Here is a 15,754-nt window from a genome sequence, read left to right as displayed (position 1 = left end):
TACATAAATTTATATATGTGTATATTTACACACATTTATATACATATATATACATAAATATGTCTACAACATAACTGTACATTATGATTTGGAAGAATTCATCCCTCCAAAGTCAAAATCCCATAATATGAGTAATACATTGAAAAAAATTACCCTGTCATTTCAGCAACTATCATTCTAGACCACAAAATGTAAACATGAATTTGAAATACTGTCTAAAGAAACACCTTTACTTACAAATCTTATATCAAACATACAAAATATTTTTTTCTTTTCTTGAGTCCACTTACCTGTTAATATAAAACATTTTATACACTATTTCATGTTAAATGCATGAAATTTCCACCCATATTTGTAATAACAATATCATGCTAAAGATTACAACTCTCATGTATGAACTGGCCAATGACCTCCATATCAGTGGCTATACTGGGGAAGAATCGCAGCCTCTTTGAATGCTATGAACATAGCAGCTGTATTTTGAACGCCCCTGGTCAGTGACAACAGACATATGCATATGGATAAAAAGTCAATGGAAACTAAAATATTTGTTATATGTGAAACCTTTATGTACACTCTGGTATTCTTTCTTTCCAGAGAATACAAGAATACGAAAATCTCGAGGATATCTATATGGCTAAATACCTATATGGCTTCTACTCTGCATGCCTGCACACTATCGCTAAATCATTTTGTGTGAGGGAAACCTTACGTAAATCACTAAATCACTAAATCAATTTTTCTTGAGAGAAACCTCAGCTACATTGTTTCTTTGTGTGTACTTTCTTGTGTTGTGCTAGAACGTATTTTAGAGAGAAGGCTTTATTGCAAATCTCACAGGTATATGGCTTCTCCTTTGTATGTACTCTCATGTGCTTTACAAGACTACATTTCACAGAGAAGGCCTTGTTGCAAATCTCACAGCTGTATGGTTTCTCCTTTGTATGTACTCTCATGTGTATCACTCTTGAACTAGTATGAGCAAAAGCCCTATTACAGATCTCACAGATGTATGGCTTCTCCTTTGTATGTACTCTCATGTGTTCCACTAAATTGGATTTATCTGAGAAGGCCTTATTGCAAATCTCACAGCTATAGGGTTTCTCATTCGTATGTACTCTCATGTGCTTTACTAAACTCTTTTTCTGTGAGAAGGCTTGCTTGCAAATTTCACAGCTGTATGGCCTCTCCTTTGTATGTACTCTTTTGTGCTTCACTTGGTCACTCTTCCTTGAGAAAGCTTTGTTGCAAAATTCACAGCCATATGCTTCTCCTTTGTGTGTACTCTCATATGAATCTTATATTGTCTATTATCGAAGTCTTGCACACACTCACATGAAAAACACTTCATTTCCTATCCACGTTTCCATGTGTAACTCCTCATAAGTTTCCTTAAGTGGTGCCTCATCCCAATCTGACGAGCACCTGTTCCCACAATCCTCGCCACTAATGGTCTCCTGATGAAATATCGTTGCAATCCCAGTAAAATCACATGAGTCTTTTCATTTGACATCTGCCTGAGGTCTGAAGATCCTGAAGAAAAGAAATTCTTCTTTCACTTTTACTTCACTCACTTATATTTTGCTTCATTGCATAATCATACGGTTCTTCCTTAATTTCTAAATACATGTCTTCGGTGACACCTTCGTCGAGTTCTCTCTTGATACAGACTCCTGTGCCCAACATTTCCTCATCTGAGAGCTGAGCCAAGGGAATCCGGTCAGGGAGAATACTCATCATCGTCCTATGAATGGTAAATAGAACGAAGATAACAGAATGTATAACTACATGGCTAATGTAGAAAAGGTATGAGTGAGAATGAATATCTTCACAATACAGGAGATGGATCTGACCATTTTCAATCATATCTCCGTGAGAAATATCTAACAGAAAATACATATCTAATAAAAATAAATACACAAATAAATAAATACATATAAAAATAAATACATAGATAGAAAAATAAATACATATCATATAATATCTAATTGTCAAATACCCATGAAGATATTCATTCTCATTCTTACCTTTTCTACATTTGTCAACATGGATATGGTTCAAACACAGCTAATGATTAAAATACACAATTCATCATACATAATTATATATAAAATATCAAAATGAGTAAATTTACAACAAATGCTAGAAGTGGTAACAATGTGATGCAGAGAAGCAATAAAATAGCAGAAAAGCAATAAAAAATCAGTGATGGAAATCCTGATTAATTTTTTTTTTTTTTTTTTTTTTTTTTTTTTTTTTTTTTTTTACTAATGCTGACATTAACAATAAGACCAATTTAAGCAGTTTTGATAGCTAAAATACACATGTGTGTAATTATAAACACATATGTGTCTATTTTACATACCAATTCATCTGTCACACAAGCACGATATATATATATATATATATATATATATATATATATATATATATATATATATATATATATATGTGTGTGTGTGTGTGTGTGTGTGTGTGTGTGTGTGTGTGTGTGTGTGTGTGTGTGTGTAAATGTATATGTATATGTATGTATATGTATGTATATGTATGTATATATATGTATATATATATCAATATAAATATATGCACAGTATACACACACACACACACACACACACACACACACACACACACACACACCACACACACACACACACACACACACACACACACACACACACACACACACATATATGGTTAAAATTGATAATAGTAATGATAATATAAAAAAAAGGTGTGGGTAATTATGAGCTACTATCTTATAACAGAAAAAGAGTCCATGTCAATACTAAGAAGACTTAATTTACCATAAAATTTATAAAAATAATGATAGCGATGCTAATGTAATTCATATTAATAATTAATCAAGCAAATAATAAAAGTAATCGCGAAAGAAATAAGACTTTTTAAAAAACAGAATGGTTAATGGTTAATGGTTAAAAGCAAGATAAATGTGCTAGACATCTAAGGTCATGTAGCACTATAGTTAATGTTAGGGAAGGGTGGTTGAGTTAGTGATTAGTTGTCTAAGCTGGGCAAAGGAATTGGTGAGTGAAAGGGTTAGGGTTGGGTGTGGTAAGGAGTTAGATTAGATGAAGGATATGTATGCGTTTGAGGAAAGAGAATAGGTTGTTGAAGCAGAAAGTGTGGGATTCTGTAAGGATGTCTGATAGGTTGGGAGGTCGGTGAAGGGGGGATAGGTGGGGGAAAGCAGAGGTAAGTATGGACAAGACATAAAGGGAATGTGGGGAAGAGACAGAATGATAATTGGGGATTGGTACTGGAGGATGTGTAAGAAAGGTCTCTTGAAGGCATACAATAGATGGATTATAAGAGGAAAGGATATGACGAAGGTCAGGTCTGTGGGAGCGGAAACCGCGAATATTCCAATGAAGGATAGTTATACTTTAGTGATATAGATTGTAGTACGTGTTGGAGATTTTGAGGGGGAAGCAGCTAGAGGGTGGGATAAGGACCGAGAGGTCTGAGATGGGAGAGGTGTACTAGGAGGGGTATTAGGAGATGGAGGGTCTGTGGAAGGGGATACTTGTGACATAAGGGATTCACGTGTGTATCCAGGAGGGACTGGAAGGGATAAAGAGGATGGTGGGAGGGTTAATGTGGGCGGAGTTGGGTTCGGGTTCTGGGGGGATGGGCTGTGTTGGGAGGGGTTAGGAGGATAGGGTGTAGGGGGGATATCATTAGGAGGAGGATGGATATCAGCAGTTACTTGGAGTGTGGAAGGAGCAGGAGTTGTAAGATTTGGAGGTTGAGTGTCAGTTTTCATGAGGTAATCTTGAATATTTTCAATAGTTTCTTCTGAGGAGTTGGTTGGGGAGTTTGGGGGATAAAGGATTTCTTGTGAGGGGGGGAAGAGAGGATTGGTGTCTCAAGCGTAGGGGCAAAGGAAGGTGGAGGTGTTTGTGTGGTAGGGGAAGAGGGGGTGGAACGTTTGTTCTGTCTGTTACGGGTAGTGCGAGGAGGGAGAGGGGAAGGTGTTGGGGTTGTAGTGGTGATTGGAGTATCTGTAGTAGAGATTGGAGTGTCGGGGTTTAGGATGGCAAAAGAGTTTGACTGGGGAAGGTAGGAGGTAGGAGAGGGGGAGTTAGATGTAGGGGGGGTGGGTTTAGGAGAATTGGTAGAATGAGCAGTATTACTGGAGTAAGGAGTAAGAGAGAAACCACGTCGACGTGCTTCCTGTCTGGCTTCACGTAGTGTGAGTCCAAGTTTGAATCTGAGAGTTTCTACCTCAGATTCAAATTTGCAGGTGGAACAGCCCCTATAAAATACATTATGGGGGCCGCCACAGTTGGCACATGTGCGTGATTGTGCAGAGCAGTTAGATCGGGTATGGCCAGGTTGGGCACATAGTGGACATATGGCTGTGGGACAGCAATGTTTGGCTGGGTGTCCTAGACGCCAACAATTTTGGCACTGACGTGGAGGGGGTTGGTATGGACGAACAGGGAGGGATTCTCCTCCTATGTAGACGATAAGGGAAGGTCATGTCTACGGAAGGTAATTTTGGCTATGTTAGTGGGTTTCTTTCAATGACCTCTGGGGGGAATGGAGTAGCATTGTACTGATGTTGCATCACAGTCTGTGAGACAGGCAAGTAGGTCTTCTCCACAATCTGACCAATCTTTGTCATAGATTGGGCAATTTGCTGGGGAGATTGAAACTGTTCCGGTGCAAGTATTGAGGGTTGGATGGGGTTCTGCAAGGATGGGGTTACCATACAGGTCTGTTAGTTTTGTTAATGCTATAGCTTGGTTTTCGGATGTTACTGTGACAAGACGGGAGCGGTCGGGTCGGCTATGGAAAGAGACTTTACTTACTTGTTTTTGGAGACGTTGTTGGAAGAGAAGGGTGTTGTCAGAGTAGGGAGTTGTGGGAGGGATCACGAAAAATCGGTCCCATTTGGCTGCGCTTAAGAGAGTATTCAAGATTGTTGTAGAGATAGGGGTAGTAGAAGGGCGGGGCGCTGACGAAGATGTAGTAGTGTTGAGGGATGGTAGTGTTATGGAGAGGTGGGCAATAAGGCTGTAAGGTATTAATAAGGGAGGATGGGGTGGTTGATGTTGGAGGTTGTGGGGATAGAGGTGTTGAAGTTGAGCATGCTGGGAGAGTGGAAATGTTCCTTAAGGGTTGATTGTTGGCTACTGTACTAGTAGGCATTGATGAGAGGATAGTTATTGCAGTGTTCGGAGCCGTGGTCAAAGGAGAGCCTGGGGTCAGGGAATCGGGTGGGTTTACATCGTTGACGCTATTTGATAAGGGGGAAAGCCTCATTGCCCCTAATAGTGGGGATATGTTTTCATTACTGGCCATGGTAAGCCTGGGTTATGTTGGGGATAAAACAGTCCACCCCTCAGGGTCCCCTTGAGGGGTAAGGGCTAGGTAACTAAATCAGGGGAATACCGTGCCCATGGCTCCCTCAGGCCGTTCAGGACTGGCACAAAGTCAGCCTTTCATCCTTTCAGCACGGCTCTCACACCTTAGGAGGTGGATAGCAGAAGGGTTTGGTGAAGAGACAGAAACGAAAAGTGGACAGGAAAAAAAAGACAATGCAAAATTAGTTGAGTCGAGGGCTGAGTCCCAAGGTTGGGGAGTTCCCCATCATTGGGTCCCAGTCTCCGTCTCCTAAGGCCCCCCCCCCCCCCCACGACAACAACGGGCAAGGGATTGCGGGGGTTAAAAAACAGAAGAGGAATGGAAATAGAAAATTGATTTTATGATATTGTTACGCCGACTGCCTCGTCTCTCTGCCACCAACACAAGGAAGGCTAGGCAGACAGCATGCTATACACAGGGTCGTGAACACTGAACAGCTCCAAGAGGCACCAAGCACCACAGCGTCCCAGAACACCACGAGGGGAAATGCCACGTGGCGAGGCAGGGCACAAAATTAACACAAAATGACAGTCTTTCCTTTATTTACACAAGTTATTTACCCGTACACTTTTCTATAGGCACAATACAGGGGGAAACCAGCATGTACACTGCACGATCCAGCTTATAACAGGGCAACACAAAGTTTATCAGGTCACAAGGGCACACACGAGGTCTTCACAGGAGCAGCACCCAACTCCGTCTCCCCCTTGGCTTGTCTCCTCCGCTCACAGCCAGTTGCGTCATGTTTGCCCAGGTCCCTTCATGTTAACACATGCCCAGGTCATCCTTTTCATGTTAATACATGTTTCGCACAGAGACAAAGACCCACTGGTGTAGCAATATATATTATGTTTCCTTCTGTTTCTTTCTTTATATTACAGTAAAATAGTAATATAAAGTTACTAATTGAGAGTACATATGTACATACATATACACATATGAAGAGAGAGTTTAAGAAATATCCAAATGAAATGTGATATTTGTATCGGTAATAACAATAATAAAAAAGATAATAATAATAGTAATATGGATATTATGGATAGATTTTGTGATGTATTTTCATCAAAATCAGCAACAACAATATATTCATATTTGTACATATATATACATATATAGATACATATAAGTATATATACACACTTATATATATATACATATATATATATATACATATGTATATATATATATATATTTATATAAATATATATATATATATATATATATATATATATATATATATATATATATATATATATATACGTATATATATATATTAATAAAAGGATACTCAATTAGCAACTCACTTCTATGACCCCTATTGTTGTGTGTGTGTGTGTGTGTGTGTGTGTGTGTGTATGTGTATGTATATATATATATATATATATATATATATATATATATATATATATATATAATATATTATATTATATTATATGTGGAATATATAAAAATATACATAAAATATACATAAATTATTCTCCACACTCAAAACATATAGTTAATTGCACCACATTCTACCTCATATATATATATATATATATATATATATATATATATATATATATATATATATATATATATATATATATATATATGCTCTCCTCTGATTTATTCCCTTTACAAATGCGCAACTGCTTTTTCAACAAAACTAACAACCATCAAATGCATTTTGAATACTGTTTTGGGCTTTTCTAGTTGTAAAGCCCAATGTATGGCTGTGCAAGAGTCTATACAATATATATCCTGCATTAACACAGAGAGGAGAGAAGGAGAGAGAAGAGGAAAGGAGAGAGAAGAGGGAAGAGAGAAGGAAAGAGAGGGGGGAGAATGTAGTGAGAGAGTGTGTGAATAAAGGGAGAAAGAGAGAGAGAGAGACAAGGGAGGAAGAGAGAGAGATGAAGGAGGGAGAGAAAGAGAGAGAGATGAGGGAGGGAGAGAAAGAGAAAGAGAGAGAGATGAGGGAGAAAGAGAGAGAGAATTATTTATTTCTCTTAACATTATATACATCTCCCTCTGTAATTCATTCCCTAATATATCATAACAATTACTTGAAATCAACGCATCTGTTATCACTGTTCATAATTTGTTTCCCTTAACCAAAGTCTACCCCAGTCCTAGCAACCAAATGATTTCACAACCTGAGATACAGATATACCTTATCTCTAAATACATTTACTTTCGGTGTTCCATCTATACAGTGACACTGACATAAATTTAAGTACATTTAGCTTGAGATTGTGTGTGTGTGTGTGTGTGTGTGTGTGTGTGTGTGTGTGTGTGTGTGTGTGTGTGTGTGTGTGTGTGTGTGTGTGTGTGTGTGTGTGTGTGTTTTCCCAATATGTGTATATATATGTAAAAATATATATTAAAATACATCTAGATATAAAATATATATTGTAAACATATATTTATATATATCTATACATAACTTCTCTCTCTGTATGTATATATAAATATACATATATAAATTCTATATATTATATGTATATATATATAATTATGTATATATGTACATATATATCTATGTATAAATACACACACGCACACATACACACAACACACACAATAATATATAATGTATTATACATATATATATATATAATATATATATATATATATATATATATATGTGTGTGTGTGTGTGTGTGTGTGTGTGTGTGTGTGTGTGTGTGTGTGTGTGTGTGTATAATTCAATAATTACACTGTTATTTAAAAACTTTTAAATGTATCTGACTGGTGGCAAGAGGTATCATCACACATAAGATAATCATATATATGAATTCCCCAATATACTGGCAAATATTTCCTTAATCCAATCATCATGGATGGCAAGAATACATGCCATACCTGTTGTAATACAAGTTTATTTATTGTCTTTACACATTGACTGACACATTGAACATACAAATAGGAATTGTAGTAAGAAAGATGATAATTGTAAAGATAATGATCATTATCATGACAATAATGAATATAATGATAAAAATTATATTGCAGAAACAAATGCTTAGTCACCAAGGAGTCAGTTATTAGTCCTACCTATCTCACTTGTTTACCCTTTTCCTTGGAAAGTTTCTTTTGCATTATAACATTTTTAGTGTTACCAAGAGTTTAATAACACTTAATAATCATAATATCAATATAAATAATAACAGTATTGATATCAATAGTATTAGAAAACACATTTTCATACAATTTCAAGGGAAATCAGGATCGGTCACTAGGGCCTACTGATAGACCCCTTGGTGGCTGAGCACATGTGGAGCCATCTGTATGTAACGAAATTCACAAAAAAAAAACTACAGTGAACAGCATATAAATCCATAGTGGTTGGGTTAATATGTTAATGTTATCACTTCCACTCACTGTAACATACTTTAGAGAAAAAGTATAGACATTTGTTTCTTTGTTCTTAAACCAAGAATCCCAAACCATCATAATATATATAGAGAGAGAGAGGAGGGAGGGAGAGGGAGAGGGAGAGGGAGAGGGAGAGGGAGGGGGAGAGGGAAGGAGGGAGGGAGATGGACGGGGAGAGGGAAGGAGGGAAGGAGATAGAGGGGGAGAAGGAGGGAGGGAAGGGGAGAGAGAGACAGAGAGAGAGAGAGAGAATTGGGCATTTTAGCAGTATTCTTATAAGAATAGCTCGATATAAAAATTTAAAAAAACCAGGGTAAAAACCCCTTTTACAATAATAATAAAAAAAAATTACAAAAATTGAAATGGAAATATTTATAAATATAATAATTACTGTTTTGAAAAAAATTTAACAAAAATAAAAATGATAAAAAAGATGAAAATAAATTGTAATAAATGAAAATTTATGAAAAACGATCATAATGACAATGAAAAAATAGTTATAAAAACCCAAACCCTTTAAAAAAACCAAAATTTATTAATAAGGATGAAAAAAAATTGAAAAAAAAGGGGAATAAAATGGGAATTTGTAGTAAAAAAAGATAAAATTAAAAAGATAATGATATTATCAGACAAAAAAAATAATGATAAGCATTATAAAAAAAAAACAAATGGGCATTTTAAGAAAAATAAAAATTTAAGGGAAAATTTAGAAAAAAAGATACAAATAAGGAAATAATTAAAGAAAACAAAATAATGAATAATAAAGATATAAAGAATAAAAAAATTAATGAAGTAAGAATGATACTGAAAAATTATAAGGAAGAAAAAAAAATTCCTAATGATAAATCGAATGAAAAATAAAAAGTATGGGTAAAATGTGTAATAATGATTTTAACAATAACTAAAAAGTGATATCAATAACAATATCAATTTTTCAAAAATTTAGATTTTTATAGAAATTTAAAAAAAAATAATAGAAAATTAAATAAAAACCCTTAATATGGGAAAAAAGGGATTTTAAGGAAAATAAGGGATAAAGATATTTTAATGACAAGGGAAAAATGATAAAGTAAAGATAATAAGAATAAAAAATAACATTTTGACAAATTCAAAAATAAAATAATAATAATAAGCTAATGGTGAAATGATAATAAATAATAATGAAAAAAAAAATAACTATAGCCCCTTTTTGGTTATTTTCTGTCGAGCGCAAATTAGGGAAATACTTTCCCATCCCCCCCAATTTAGAGGAGGGAAGGGAATTACATGCCCCCATTACTGTAATAAAAAGTTTTTTTAATTTTCTCTAACATGAGGGCTCAAAAAGTGCGAGTCACCAAGGAGTGGTTACTTGCCCTTTACATATCTCCCCCTGTTTTCCCTTCCTTCCCCCCTTCTCTCCCTTCCTTTTAAAATTTGATAAATATTACATAAAGAAAAAAATTTATACAAAAAAAAAAAAAAAATAGTCACCACAAAATTTAAAAAATGAAAGGGAAAAAAAAAAAACGAAAATGAAAAAATATAAATAAAAGAAACGTAAAGTTTAATGAAAATAAAACACTAATGATCCCAACTGTAATGAAATAACCAAAATGATAACAATGGTAGGATAAAAATTAATAAATAATTTTTTAAATGACAAAATAACACTACTAAAAAACAAGGGTTTAATGATAATAAAAACACTAGGATAATGATAAGAATAATGTAACAAAACATCAAATAAGAATAATGGAGAAAACAATGTTACCCTAAACCCACTGTGGATGGCATTTAGTACGGTCACGTTCCGGTGCTTTTTTTTTTAGTTTATAAAATTTGTTTTTCCACATAGACAACTTTACATAGAAAATTCCCAATGAGTCAATCCTTTTTCAAAAGTCTTTTTGGGTTAATATTACTGTTAATAATGTCAATAACACTTAAAAATTGTAATGTTTTAAAAAAAATTTAACACAAAAATTTGATAGCATTATTTTTAAAAAAAACCCAAAACTAACTAAAAAAAGGGGGAAAAATGTGGGGTCACATGATGTATAAGACTCCCCAATGGCTAAAAGGGCCCCTTACAAAAAAGGATCCACATTTTATAAAGGGTAAATACTATTTTAAGGGGTCTACATTAAAAAATCAAGTGGCGGGGAAAATGACAGACTTTTTCCCGGGTGTCCCTTTAAATTTGGTCCCAAAAAGAGCCCTCTTTCCTTTTGCCTGGCATTGTCGAAAAATTTGGGATCTGTTTTTCCAAACCCACAAAACTTTGGTTTTTAAATTTCCCCCCGAGGCGTTCCCCAGCATACAAAATTTAAACATTCCCCGGGACTGCAAAACCCAGTTTTACCCCTTGTTTTAACCCCCCCCCTTTTTGTATTTTTTAAATTTAATTTTAAAAACGGAATGCGAAAAAATTATCTTAAACCCCCAAAAAATCTCAATCTTTTTTTGTTGGGGGGAAAATAATTGTAAATTGATTAAAATAAAAACCACCCTTTTAAAATTTTTGTCAGGGGGGGTTTTTCCACCCACAAAGAGCAAAACAGGATAAAGATGAAACGGAATTTGCATAGCCCAAGGACTTTTTCATAAAAAAACTTTTCCCCGTGTTGCAGGAAATTTCCAATTTTGACTTTAAAAACATGTTACCCTTTCCTTCTTTCAGCAGTAGAGCCCCACCCACCTTTCTTTAAGGGCAAGCATTTATTCTATCTTTAGGCTGAAGTATAAGATGACTGAAACACTAGAGAAATGCATCCATCAGGGGGGGTTCCTATCAATGATTTTTGCGGGAATTTGGGATTGTTTCCAAAAAAATTTTTGGTTATCTTTACCAAAAAATTTGTGTTCTTTATAGTACGGGAATTTTGGAAGGACCTCGGGAAAAAAGTTTTTAGTATATACAAGATCTTTGCAAAAAGTCTGAGTGTTTTCCAAAAATTTTTGGTAATCTTTCCCAAAAAAAGTTTTTTCTTTTCAGAAACAGAATATGAGGCCCTCTGGAAAAAAAAAAAAGAAAATTTGGTCTCCCAGATTGAGGGGAAAAGGGTTTAAAAAAAAAAAAAAAATCCTTTTCCTAAAATTTTTTACAATATCCTTTTTTCCCCATTTTAAAAATTGGTTTGCATTTTTGTCCTTTTTGGCGGAGCCCCCAAATACTAGGGCCGTCTTTTTGGGTGTCACCAAAAAATTTTTTAAATAAAAAAATAAAATTTCAAACCCTTAAAACAGACTTTCTGTAAAACCCAATGCAAAGTGACAATATTTCGGAAATGTAAGGTGAATTAAAATTAGTTTTACAGGAGTCCCAAAACAGTGGGAAATTTTCTTGCACTACCCACAGGAAAAAATAGGCCCCCGATGCCTATTTGTCCGATCTTTTTCCTGCTGCAAAAACATGGGGGTTTCTTTGTTTTTCCAGGGGGGGGGGAGCAGGGGGCCCCCGGGGAAGGGACGGGGAGCACTGCCCCGGTTTTAGATAATAAATGACAGTTTCCCGTACTGTGTTTTAAAGCGGGAATTTGATTTTTCCCGGTTTTGCCCCCCACAACTAGAACTCCGGGAAAAATAATAAAAACGACATTGCAAATCCCAGTAAAAAAAAATCCACAGCCATAAAAAACAAATCGGTCCCAAAACTATAGGTAAAGCAAAAAAGTCTTTCCTAAAAAGGGGAAAAGTTAATGTCAAGTGCTCATAGGGCCCCCACTCCCACTTCAATTAGAAAAGGGCCAAAAAACCTTTTAAAAAAAACCCAAAATGAGCATGAGGGCAGATTTACTCCCCTATAAAAGGGGGTTGAAGAAAAAATTCGGGAACAAAGGGACCGATCCCCTTTAAATGAAACCGTCATCTGCTTATTGACAATATATCTCTTTTCCTCAAATTTCGTCTTTCCCCCTTTTTTTTACCTGCAGTTTCTCCTTCCTTTTCCCCCCTTACTCCCTCCAAAAGAAATAATTTGGGTCGATCTTTTTCTTCAGTTTTTATTTCCCCTTTTTAACATCTTCTCGGGAGTTCAGGGTGGAAATCATTTAAAAATACAAACCAAACCTGGTAAAAATAAAAAAAAAAACAAACTTTTTAATGCCGAAGTGAAAAAAATTTTTCCTTCTTTTTTTGGGTTTTTTGTTTTAAAATATTGTCTAATCCTCGGGTTCCTTTTTTCTGTTTTTCTTTATTTTCTTTCATTAGGTTTTCAACTATAACACTGCCCTATATCCCCTGGTTCCTTTTCTTCTGATTTTTTTTGTAGCTTAAAAATTTAAAGACATATTTTTTCGTGTAGAAATTTTCTTAATGCGTCTCGAAATGCTTTTATCTTTTATTTGGTGGGAGATTTAAACCCGTAAATAGAAGATATGAATTTGGAAACGTTTTTATTTTCTTTTTGGGCATTAAAATTTTGTATGAAGGGAAACTGGGCATCAAGTGTTATTGTTTGCCCCCTTTGCATGTAAGGGCTTTTCAAGGTTTGTCAGGAGTGAGGGGTTTAAAGAGGTTTAAAAAGCTGAGGGGGTCAGTAGGGAAAAAGTGAAAAAGGGAAAAAGGGAGCAAGTATATTTTTTCAAGGAAAAGGTGCTACAGTTCTGTAGTTAGGACATGAATCAAGAGGGAGGGGGTATTGAAAGTGTGAGTTGGGGGAAAGGCACTGCCCAAAAACCAAAAACCCAGGGGTAGATTTGGAAGCCCCTCCTTTTTAAAAAATGAATACGGAAAAGGGTGGGAAAGGGGACATTTTCAAGGGAAAGGGTGAGAAGGAAAAGTTGGGGGGGGGGGGGGGAAAATTTTGGGTTTTGGGGGGAAAAATAGGGGGGTGATATGGGGTTTGGCATAAGCCATGGAAAGGGGCAGAAGGACAGGAAAAAAGGGGAAGAGGTCGGAGAAAGGGGAAAAAGGGGGAAAGGGGGGAGGAGGGTACCCCTGTGAATGGGAGAAAAAGGAAAAAGGTAAACGGTTTTAAAAAGGCAAAAGGGGAAGGGAGGGATCATGGGGGAGTGAGTTTGTGAGGGGAAAATTGGGGAATGAAAACATGCATAAGAGGGCATTTTGCGTCCCCCTCCGGTTCAAAAATTTTCTATTCTCTCCTTTCCTAGTGAAAAACATCTCTTTTCTTAGGATTTCAAATTTTTTTTTATTTTTCATTTCCTTCTTATTCATCTTTCTAATTAATGTAAACCCGCAATGAGTGAAGTTTGCCCCTATTCCCCCGCACTCCCAAAACCACCCGTTCCCCCCCCCCCACAACCCCGCAGGGATTCCCAAAATTATAGGCTTGGGGTTTTTATTTGAACAAAAACCCAATCTTCTTTGGGCTTTTTAAAATGCCCTTTGGGAAAAAGGGGGGGCTCATTTGCAGTCATTTAATTTTTATTTAAAAATAAATCACGGAAAGGCATAATCAAAGGAAAAAAACAAAGCTAATCCATAAAATTTAAATTGGGGAATTTACAGGTAAAACCCAAAAAAAAATGAAAGGGAGATTTTTGCATCAAAAAGGGGGGCCCCGGGCCCCCACTTCACATTTGCAAAAACCCCAGACTCCCAAAATTTCACACGGGGCTCAAAAAAGCAAAAAAACCCCGAGACAGGATTTGTTTGCCTTTTCAAATTTCTTGTAGTAGGGAAAATTTTTAGGGTTTTTTTCGGCAGTGAAAAAATGGGGCTTCTCGTCAGATTTATTCTTGTAAAAAAACACTATATGTTTACGAAGAGGGGTTTTGAGGGGAAACCATCCCCTAACAAAAAAAAATTGTGATCGTCAGCGAAGTATGTAAATATAAGAAAAAAAAAGATCAATTTTGTACTGTGAAAACAGTGGAGGTTTTTGTCTTTGGGCCCGGGCACCCAAAAGGGGAAAGACAAAATCAACTTTCAAGCTTGTTTCACGCCCAAAAATGGCTTCTCCGAACTTTTCGCTAGTAAAAAGCCAAAAAAGAGCAGTTTAAAAAAAAAATAAAAAGCCAAAAAGAGCATAAATAACAAATAAAAGCCAACAGAGCAATAAATAAAACACAAATTTTACCGAAATTTTGGCTCCCCATTCGTTTTACATTCAGTAGATCATAATCTTTTAAAAATATACATTATATATATATATATAATATATATATATATATATATAATTATTATAAAATATAATATTTTAAAATTTAATACATGCACGCGGGCTCGGCGCGGAAAACCCCCCAAAAAAGACAAGGAAAAACCAAAAAATGAGAAATAACGGGACAATGGTCAACCCAAGGGGTTTCCCTTTTTTACGGGCGTTCTTCTTTCCTTTTTCTTCTTTTTTTGGGGTTTTAGACTATTTATTGCCTATATCCCCCCGGGTCCTTTTTTCCTCCTTTTTTTCTGTCTATATGTAGTCATTTTTATTGTTTGCGTTTGAAAAATTTCCCCAAAGCGTCTCAAAAAAGTAGTAACCCTTTTAGTCGGTGGGGAGATTGAAACCTGTTCGTTGGCGTTTTGCGAATACGAAAACCCGGATCGGACGGGCCCTTCGTAGATGAGAATTCCCGGGTCGAAAGTAGTCAGGTTTTTGATTTATTATTAATTTTAAATTTTTAAAGGGATATACCCCCAATTATAATATATTATTATATATTTTATATATATTATATATAAAATATATATATAATAATTTTATAAAATTTTAAAATATATAATAGGGATGTAGTATTTTAATATATTTATTAAAAAATAATTTTATATATATTTAAAATTTTTAAAAAATATATATACTATTTTTAATAATATATACATATATATTATATAATATATTATATATATAAAATATTATAATATATATAATATATATTATAAATATTTTATATTTTAATATTATAGGGATGTGGGGTTGTGTGTGTGTGGTTGTGTTGGGGTGTGTGTGTGTGTTGGGTTTTTGTGTTGTGTGTTGTGTGTGTGTGTGGTGTGTTGGTGTATGTGTGTACAAATATGTAAAATAAAAAATACATATATGGTTTTTTTATATAATAAAAAA

General features: G+C 35.2%; 1 protein-coding gene across 1 annotated transcript; it reads right to left on the bottom strand.

Annotated features, from left to right (window-relative positions):
• Window positions 1-476: 476 nt before the first annotated feature.
• LOC119568536 (zinc finger protein 70-like) lies at window positions 477-1,740 on the bottom strand. The gene is made up of 3 exons (XM_037917075.1): window positions 1,575-1,740; window positions 1,363-1,533; window positions 477-1,273 (listed from the first exon to the last, which is right to left on the bottom strand). The coding sequence occupies exons 1-3, from the start codon at window positions 1,738-1,740 to the stop codon at window positions 756-758; spliced, it is 855 nt and encodes a 284-aa protein (XP_037773003.1). The 3' UTR covers window positions 477-755.
• Window positions 1,741-15,754: the final 14,014 nt, after the last annotated feature.

Source organism: Penaeus monodon, chromosome 44 (assembly GCF_015228065.2).
Source record: "Penaeus monodon isolate SGIC_2016 chromosome 44, NSTDA_Pmon_1, whole genome shotgun sequence".
Classification (NCBI taxonomy): domain Eukaryota; kingdom Metazoa; phylum Arthropoda; class Malacostraca; order Decapoda; family Penaeidae; genus Penaeus; species Penaeus monodon.
Note: the sequence above shows the minus strand (reverse complement) of the source record. Positions and strands in the feature narration are given on the sequence as shown.